We start from the raw sequence: 10,503 nt of genomic DNA, 5'->3' as shown, positions 1-10,503 counted from the left end.
AGTCATCTCATTCAAATGACATTTTTGAACAAAAAATGGCTAATGTAGTCCTCAATAGTCAAAGAGACAGGATGGTCACAACTGGAATGATTTTGAACATAAGTTTGGTTTAATCACAGTGGACTTTGAACTAAATGTATTTCTCTAAGTCATAACCTCCAAACTATACAATCTAAAATATTTGAATTATTTCTGATCAAAAGGTCACATTTTACTGAAAGACATTACATTTAAAGAATTACAAAAAAAAAAGAAAGAAAACCTCATATTTTATTGCTTCAATTTAAAATTTATTGATTACATATATATAAAAGAAAAAAAATTCTAAAAATAGCAACATCATACCTTGGTTAATAATTATAGCTGGTTGATAAGTTACAAAAGGATGAAATGGTTTTACAAATTATAAAGACAACTTTAAAGAAATCTGAACATTTGACTCCCAACACCAAAAAATAGGAACTTAAATGCAGATTGTAAATATCATATATACATAAAGGCTATATTATACTGAGTATTTGTGTCCTTAGTTCATATATATATATATATGTCAGTGTGTATCTGTGTACATATATATGTGTGTATATATATATGTGTGTGTGTGTATATATATATATACATACATACATACACACACACACACTATCATCCTCATCATTTAATGTCCATTTTCCAAGCTGGCATGGGTTAAGACAGTTTGACAGAAGCTGGTAAGGCCGGAGGCTACACCAGGAGCCATTACTGTTTTGGAATGGTTTCTATGGCTGGATGGCCTTCCTAATGCAAACCACTTTACAGAATGTACAGGGTGCTTTTTACATGGTACACGCACACACACACACTGACACATGCATATATTCCTTGAAAGTGAAAGAAATTCTAAAATGTTTAACAGTCAAATGACTGAAACAAGTAAACAATGATTTGCATACTTATTTTTAATATGTGTTGGCAGATTTGAACACAAATATGCTAATCACTGTTGTGTTTGTCACAGAACAGTTGCTTCTTTACCAGATTATTGCTGTAAGTTTTCATTACTCTGACCATTCTTAGCCTTAATTACTTTAGCTTTTTGCCAATCAGCTAGTTTGATTTCATTTTGAGTCATATGAAAATCAAAAGCTTCTTCATTTGAGTGTTCATATTTCAATTGAAATCTTCCATAATAATTCTGTGTCAGAACTTTTTGTTCCAAACTCCAGCTTACGAATGGAAACATCTTCCTGTATTTAATTCTCTCTAAAGAAATAGTTACAAAAAGATTAATTAAATATTCTGTTCTCTCCCATTTCTATGTGTATGCTTGTAGTTATCCAGTTGTGTGTGTGGAGAGAGAGAGAGAGAGAAAAGAGAGAGAGAGAAAAGAAGATTTTGACCTCCATTGGTAGCAATATGTAAACAAAATCTGATTTCTATAAGAACAAGTTTCTGTTGCATAGGTATGGCTTAATTTTATTGTGTATCGCTATTATCACTGCTACTACTACTACTAATACCACCACCTTGTACAGTCCCACCCACCTCCCAATACATACAGGATCTTACATACTTCTTTGCATCAAGTCCGTAGATAGACCAGTCCATAGATAGACCAGTTCGTAGATAGACCAGTCCATAGATAGATCAATCAATCAATTAATCAATCAATAGATAGACATTTGAAGTTGAAACTTCACAATCACTAATGTGAAGCTCACCATTTGACAAATAGCAAAAGGTGTAACAGAATCATTAAGAGCTTCACTAAAGAATAAAAAAAAAAAACACCAGATCTGAATAAGACAAGGTTTAACCTCCATCATGTTTTTACTTCAAGTAAGTTACAGGCAAGGTTCAGAGATGAAATTTTAAAAGAAAAATGACTAATAAATTAGTAAAAAAATTCTTGAGTATGCTGGACTTAATAAAACACAAATACCTCATACCTAATATTATAATAAATATTCAAAAAGAGGAGGGGTGTCACTAAAACATCTCAGATCTTTTAAGAAATATCAAAAATTTAATTTTTAAAAATAACTCGGTTTTCAAACTAGTCTTTTTTTTTTACAATTATTGTCTTTCCAATGGTTCTATGCAAGATTTTACTCCACAACCAAATGTAAGTCTTCCTCTGCGAGTACCGTGTGGCTCATTTGAGGAAATATTACTGCAATGAGTTTCCCAACTAATATTTAAATTCTTCCTTTAGAAGAATTTATGCTAATGCAGACTTACAAAGGAGGAATATGAACAGAGAAACGGAAACATTGCCCTTTCCACCTACTTATTTAGCTGATTTGTTCTGAAATAGATGAGGTTTATTATATCAGTAGATTCAAGAATGAATGCAATGAAATAAAAGTTCAGCAATTTTACCATAAAAAAAAAAGGAATAATCCTTTGAGTATTGAGTTCTTAATATAAAAAAGTATTCCATACTGGAAAAGGAAAAATCACAAAAGTTACAAAATTATATTTCTTTAAATTCATAACCCTGTATATAATGATTACTATCTTTAAACAATTCAGTATTAATTGCCATTTTAAAAAAAAAAAAGCACTATGAATTCAATTAATCCATTTTTTTTTTTAATTATCACTTTGCTGTTTTAGGGGGAAAAAAAGCAATAGATAAATGTTGTTTAATTATTTTAGTATAAGTTAGTGTTATAAGATTACAACCGTCCAAAATGTTCAATAAATTTCTTCAAAATATCTTCAGAAATAAGTTTTAAAACAAAAGCAACACAACTCACATGGTTTGAAGAGAACAATGAAATAGAAAAATAATTAAGCAGAACAAAAATGTAACATGAATTAAAAATTTCATTTTGTTTTGATTTATATGTTGTATATTTAAGAACAGGGACTTGCTATCATAAAAAAATAAAATCATTTAGCACTACTTGTTGTAAACTATATGGATAAGTGTAGCAAATGAATATAAATATTTAACAATTTTAAAGCAGTTTGTCCGAGAAGAAACAAACAATGTATTTTGTGTTTTTATTCAAATCACATGTCAGCTGTGGATTATATTTCTCTTACTGAAGTAAGGCACAAGCAAAATTAGAGTGCTCATAGTGAAACAACTAATAATAATTACATTGTGTTATATAGGTATATATATGTATGTATGTATGTATATGTGTATATAGACTAACTAATGAAAGAAACAAAATATATGTATAGAAAAATAAAACACAGTAAATAGCATCAATGATTAAATGCTTTGTGTGTTTATGCTAATATATTGATAAAATATAAACAACCTAATATTTTCTGACATTCCTCCATCGGATAAATATTTCCATAATAAAGAAGCAATTATGAAAAATTAGAGTGCAGTAGTAATTAAGCAAAAAACAGTCTAGCAACACAAAAATAAGAATTTATAAAATAAAACAGAATAAGAGCTTGTTTTTGAAACACCATAAAAGCTCTATTTAGCTGAGATATTAAGGTGTCTGCCTACTGGCAGAACAAAAAGAAAAATGTTGATGGTGACCTTTCCCCCACACTGCAATTTTTCCTCCTCAAAGTCACTTAAATCTTGCTGGCAATGTCCTTCAAGTGACAAACAGGTGTCATAAAAGATGCAACTGACTGCAGCATAAATTTAAATCACTAAATAACTTAGAAGAATTTTCTTAGTTCTATAGGACTGAGATGAAAGGTTTCCATAGGCTGAACTACTGCAGGAGGAGACAAACACCACCAGCAGCATCATTATTATTATTGTTGTTGTTGTTGTTGTTGAAGATACAACATACAAGTAATTGATCAATATAAACTATATGTATTAGCTTTAAATTGATACCAGTATTGACTGTAAGCACACTGGCAGCTCAGTAGTCTATGACCAGCAGAATATTAAATGGGTTTGATAACAGAAATCAAAATTGTAGTTGTCATGGAAGAGTAATTAATAACAAAATGAGTTTACAATTTGCATTTTTCACAAAAAGTTTACATGGACAGAATTATTTTGAAGAAGTTAAAAAAATACAAATTTTACACATTTATCATGAGTAATAATATTTAAGTGACCAAAAATAATTCAGAGTTTGAAGTCAACGCAGATTTTACAGTCGGTCAATGCTGAATGTGTTTTCCAATAAAATATTAGAAGGATGGAGTAAAATAATTGTTGGTCAAAAAGACCTGAGTAAAATCATAAAAATTAATGTTTTTCGTTTGTTTTACAATTTAATTTAATTATAAGTCATCACATGAGGCTCATTTAAAGTGAAATGAGTCCAGCTGATCATATTAACGAGATGGAATAATCAATGAATAGAGCTGTAATATTGTATTTATAAGAATTTGATACTAAATGCCAACTTGGTAGATAGCAAGACATATGGAAACAAGCTATATACAGAATCAGTTGTTAAACTTTGAGAAATGTTCAAATGCAAAAGTGTTATAAGTATTTTGTTCCCTTTACCTGCTAGAAATTGAAGCAGTTGAACGAATTTCAAGTAGCAAAGATAAGAAATACTTCCTTTGCTTATGTTGATGGAGCCAAAGAAATAAGAAAATAGTGTTTGCAGGAACATATTGATATGTTAGTGTTAGCAGCAAAAATAATTGAGAAATGAAAAAAAAAAAAAGCATATTTGCAACTGTCAATAAATTTTGAATAAAACTGAACTCACAGAAAAAAATATATAAATAAAAAAAATTGAAAATATATTAATTTTCTGAATCAATTGAGATTTTCTCAACACAGTCTTCTGGTTGAAGATCAAAACTGGCAAAGAGAAGAAAAACATTTATTTTAAATATTGATAAAATAAATTATAAACTATTTTAACTCTTCTCATAAAATCATCCAGGAAAACCCTGACACAACATTAGAATTAAAAATAAAAAGATTCAGTTATTCTAATCGAATTATTTCTGCCTATTATTTTGAAAAATAAAGTAAAAAGTATGTCTGCAGGTGGTATTATGGTTTGTCCATTAGTATCACAGGCAAATTGTTCGTGTATAAAAACTATGAAGATGCATTTGTGCTGAGAAAAATTATTAATCTTAAATCTTAACCAACTCTCTCCTCTGTAGTAAGACGACTATCTGTCTCTCAATCATACACTATTAATCTCTCAACTGACCCCCAGTTTCACACCCTCTCTCGATTAACAGATCTTAAGTCTTGCAAGTTACTTGGCGACCCTCCTGATGCTGGTGCCACATAAAAAGCATCCCAAATACTCTGTGAAATGGTAGGCTTTTAGGAAAGGCACCCTTTAAGAAGGGAAACCAAGCCAAAATAGACAATCAGCTTGGAGCATCTCTCCAGCTTGTCATCTCCAGCCAAAGCATCCAATCCACGCCAGCATGGAAAACAGATGTTAAGTGATGATGATGATGATGATGATGATGATGATGATGATGATGATTTAATTAATTTAGCCTGATTCTTTTGGCTGGTTTCTTCTTTCTTTTATCATTAGGCTTTTTTGTGACTTCCTCAGGAGGTAATCTTAAATTTGGTTCCTTACCCCTGATGTATGGAAAACAATTAAATTCCCATGTGGTTGGGAAGCAAGCTTCTTATCACACAGCCATGCCTGTCTGTTATTTTATGAAAACTAAAATCCTTTTATATTTTTTACTACAAATATATGAATATTAGAGTTACAGTTAACCTCAGAAGAATAAATTTATTTACAGAAAATTAAATTACTTTTATTTATATAGACTAAGATATCATGGCCAAATCATCTCACATTAATTATAAAATATATAAGTTGACAAGTTAAAAGTTACTCACAAGTCAGTCACAGCTTTTGAATCTTCAATATTGTGGAGCTGTATGAAGGCCACACCAATGATCTGGCGATCACTAGAGAACATGGATTTGTTATGCTTGACTGCTATATCCAGTGTGCGGGTGGCCAGTTCACCAGGGGCTACAGCAAATTCAAAGCTGGAAATTGAAGCAAATACATCATCAGTAGACAACAATGATCAACATTACCACTACCACTACCACCATCACCATTATTACACACACACACACACACACACATGTATGCATATAGACACACACACACACAGAGACATATATATATATAGACATATATACACATATATACATATGCATACACGCACATACACACACATAAACATACATAAACATATGCACACACACATGCATGTACATACGCACATACACACATGCACACGCACATATATATACACACATAGATAGAGAGAGGGAGAGTGGGAGACAGCAGGACAGAGATGGTGGTAAAGTGTCGGGCATACTCACAAGGGACAGTGGATCAGACTATAAAAGGGATGATTGAGTAAAGGAAGAGAGAGAGACACAGATGGTAGCAAGTGCCAGGGTATACCCTTCAGGATATTTATTTAAAATTGTTCAGCTGCAAAAAAGTGAAGATTAATCATAATTAAATATTCATTTATTATGACAGAGAAATAAGTCTACAACACTTACGTTAAATCATAGATGGGATTCAGACTGTTTTTAACCACTTCAGTTTTTCTCTTGCTGGTGCTACTTTTGTCTGGGAGCAGATACATCCTGACATAAGGGTCTGCAAGGTTATCATCATCACAGGGCAGCAAGTTACTGTCAAGAGATTTTATAACAAACTAAGGTTACTAAACCGTTTCAACAACTTCACCAGATCACAAATTACCAACAAATTTTCTCTGACTTAGTCACAAATATTTTTGATAGGGAGCTATCTCCCCGCTACCAATATAAACAAACAAGCATGCATTCTGCACCAAAAGCCTATATGAGAGTTCCTGTCATGGTACTTTCTGCAGTATAGTTTGTTCTAACAGAACATCCATGTTTAAGCGGGAATAAATATCCCCTCTCTTTCCATGGCTTTCAAGACTGAAGGAAGGGATAAGTTTATCATCAGACTAACAGTCTGGCACAAATGCTTTCAACAGGTTACACTCCACTAAAAGTAACCAAAAAAAAGACCAAGTGATGTGCTTAACAAGGCACAGGATTACCTCTACCATCCAAACACACACTCACAGAGTAGCGGTTCTTGTTGTTTAGAAGATGTTAAAGACACTAAAACGATAAGTGACAATATAGTTGTTTGTGTATAGAAATTAAAAACTTGTGTAACACTCACTAACCTTACACAAATAAAATTATATTTACTTGACTTAACTTTCACCTAAATGTATAGAAAAAACAAATTGATACAAAGTGCACTTATTATTTTAGGTACAGTCCATCTCCACATTATAAATTCACTTGGACTTGTGTACACACAGACACACATGCACATAATCCATGTATCTCTCGACTTGGCTTTCCTAACAGTTTGTGTAGCTGAAATCACTAAATGTTTAAATTGTACGAGTTTTAATGAGAATTTTCTGCTTCGTTAAACTTAAACCTATTAATTGATTAATTGCAACAACTTTCCTAAAGTACACTCTTGTCTTTAACCTCAAATTAGTAACGAGAAAATGGTACAGCTGCAAAAGAGAAAGAAAGAAACAACAAACATTCGTGGTGTACAAATCATAAGTGTTTACTTACACACATTTGTGGACAACAACCACCAGTTTTTGTCTGAGGCAGCTATATCGGAGGGTCAGTTGAATTCGACCACGTCCATGTTGTCCAGCACTTTCAATGCTTATAAATAGATAAATATAATAATAGATTAAACATTTATATGATCACAAGTGTTATTATTACTTACAAAGCAGATGCTGGTATAAATTGTGCTCACAACTGAAGCTTAGAATCACAAGTTATATTTTCTAGCATGCTATTATTCATCAAATTACTGATATTTTTGAAATGCTTGTAGCACTAAAATGCCAAGTATTTTAAACTTCAACAGTGTAAGGATATAATTCTTGTTGTGTCTTGGGAGGATCATTATATGCCAATAATCATTGATGCAATGACCCTCTCAAAGACACAACAGGAGTTGTTTCAATACACAAATTCAATATAATTCTTCTTCGGTTAGAAACAGAAATTATGAATAATTATGAACCCTGATAGTTAATTAACCTTGGGGAGAGTGATTTTCTTTGCCTCAGTCCTTCCATGGAAGGGCTTTGGGTTGCCAAATCATCCAAGTCACTTGAGAGGTGGCTGGCCTCAAGTGGAGCAGAAGCTGATTCATAGACACTAACTGGATCAACAGAACTATCCATATGGGACGACAAATCCTCAAGGTTTTCCACTGATTTATCGGTTTTGGAAGGGAGTTTATCTTCTGAGAGCAATAAATCTTCAGTTTCCTGCCACTCATCCTTATATTCATTGGAGAGAATCTATAAGCAAGGAATTTGACAAGATGAGTAACATTTAAAACAGAAACATTTATAATTAAGATCATAAAGAAAAAAAGTAAAAAAAAACACACAAACTGAAATTGCTTAAACAGACATCATTAATGTATAAAAATTGCTGCAATTAATATTTCATCACAAATATTTAATGTGAAAATCTTAAGGGAAAAGGCACTGATAATATTAAATGAAAAAGTAAAATGGCTGACAGTGGATTACTGCTTTCCTAAGTTCAGAGGTTATGTATAAACACCTTCTCTATATTGACTTCTACAGAAATAATATTTTTATTTTCAAAGACAATTTACAATCTCTTGGCATTTGAAGTAACAATTTTTACAAATAGACAAAGTTTCAAGTATTTCTCAAGTACACTTGACTCAAGAGTGAAAGGACAATTCTACTAATATATATATATATAAAACAAAGGATAAAATGTTTATAAAACATTTTATCAGTGGCCAGCATATAAAAAAAGACCAATTATGGTGAAATTATAAATACAAATAAGGGCATAGAAATGAAATTTTCTAGCCAATATGCTGAAAAATAGGTGCCAAATCGTCTCACCACATAAGAAGTCACAAATTTATTTCATTTCTACACCCTTATTTATAATTGTGTATGTATGTATGTATATATATATATGTGTGTGTGTATATATATATATATGGCCCAAAATAACCCATTCCAGCATGGAAGGCAGATGTTGAGTGATGATGATGATGATGAAAAAATAAAAAGATGCTTGAAAATGTTTGCTTACTCGCAAAACTAGTTGCAATCGAAGTTTCGATGTTGATGTTGAGTCGCCTCCTTTCATATCAAACATTTGGTCTATCGTCATGTCTGTTGCAGAAAGGAGATTTTTCAAAAGTATTTTGCACTCTCCGATCAGTTTGCTAGTATTTTTATCATAAACCTGTAATTAAACAGAATTTAATTGCAGCTGTCGTTAAAACTGCATGGAAAATTTATAACAGTCTGGTCGATACTGTGATAATAAAAGATGAAGGAATTCAGACTCAACTGTGTGGTAATAGAAACATTAAGATACACAGGGAAAGTTTCTATGAAACACTTCTGATCAAAAAATTTAATACTCTTCAAATTTACAATATTGAGATCAATATCAAAAGGTTTTAGTAAACACCAAACAACCTGTTCTAATTATCATAAAAGACACTTACCAAGGCAGTGAGATCTTGAAAGTAAGGATCATGAACAAGAAATCTGAAATTCTCTGCCCATTTGGGATTAATTGTGGAGGTCTGTATGTTAGTCTTTTCTTTCTGTTGGCCCAACACCAATTCAACATATGGGCTTGGTTCCATTAATGATTTCTTCGCTTTCTAAATAAAACAAATATAAACAAATATTTCAACAGTTACTTCTGACTATTGATATCAGTTAGAGTGTGGAAGCAAGGTCTAGAATCGAAAGGCCTTCGGGTTAACCTAGCAAAAGCCAAAGTCCTAGTAAGTAGGAAGGCTGACAAATCACAAACCCCTTCTCGATCTGTAAAAAAAAAAGGTATGGGTGGAAACTTCATACAGTATACCTGGTGTAAGTTATGGACACATAAAAGGTGCAGCAATATCAAAGGAAGGTTAACCGGGAAGATAGATTTTGTGTGTGACAGATGCACAGGGGCAATAAACACTGAAGATGTACAGAAGACAGATTCCATCACACACCAGGGGAAAAAACTAGAAGTAGTTGATAGCTTCTGCTACATAGGTAACCAAGTTTGTAGTGGGGGTGGATGCTCTGAGAGTGTAGCAGTTAGAATAAGAATAACCTGGGCAAAGTTCAGAGAGCTCCTACGTCCGCTGGCAACTAAGGGCCTCTCGCTCAGGATGAAAGGTACACTGTATGATGCATGTGTGTGAACTGCCATACTACACGGCAGTGAAACATGGGCCATGACTGCTGAGGACATGCACAGGCTTGAAAGAAATGAAGATAGTATGATCTGCTGAATGTGTAATGTCAGTGTGTATATACGACAGAGTGCGAATGCCCTGAGAGAAAAGTTGGACAGAAGAAGCATCAGATGTGGTGTGCAAGAGAGATGACTGTGCTGGTATGGTCGTGTGTTACATATGGATGAGGACAGCTGTGTGAGGAAGTGCCACACCCTAACTGTGGAAGGAACCTGTGGAAGAGGTAGATCCAGGAAGACATGGGACGAGG

At 32.7% G+C, this 10,503-nt stretch overlaps 1 protein-coding gene across 3 annotated transcripts in view; it reads right to left on the bottom strand.

The window, feature by feature from the left end:
* Positions 1-268: 268 nt before the first annotated feature.
* Positions 269-10,503, bottom strand: part of LOC106878387 (extended synaptotagmin-2) — a 66,202-nt gene continuing 55,967 nt past the window's right edge. For all 3 annotated transcript variants that reach the window (XM_089364289.1, XM_014927579.3, XM_014927580.3), the window contains 7 exons: positions 9,498-9,659; positions 9,074-9,229; positions 8,024-8,289; positions 7,538-7,636; positions 6,458-6,592; positions 5,768-5,923; positions 269-4,741 (listed from right to left, as the gene is read on the bottom strand). In XM_089364289.1, the coding sequence (XP_089220415.1) occupies positions 4,684-4,741; positions 5,768-5,923; positions 6,458-6,592; positions 7,538-7,636; positions 8,024-8,289; positions 9,074-9,229; positions 9,498-9,659 (1,032 nt within the window). In that variant the 3' untranslated portion in view covers positions 269-4,683. The remainder of the gene's footprint in view (positions 4,742-5,767; positions 5,924-6,457; positions 6,593-7,537; positions 7,637-8,023; positions 8,290-9,073; positions 9,230-9,497; positions 9,660-10,503) is intronic.

The sequence above is a fragment of the Octopus bimaculoides genome, chromosome 16 (genome assembly GCF_046866305.1).
Source record: "Octopus bimaculoides isolate indiv1 chromosome 16, ASM4686630v1, whole genome shotgun sequence".
Taxonomy (NCBI): domain Eukaryota; kingdom Metazoa; phylum Mollusca; class Cephalopoda; order Octopoda; family Octopodidae; genus Octopus; species Octopus bimaculoides.
This window is presented reverse-complemented; position numbering and strand designations above follow the sequence as displayed.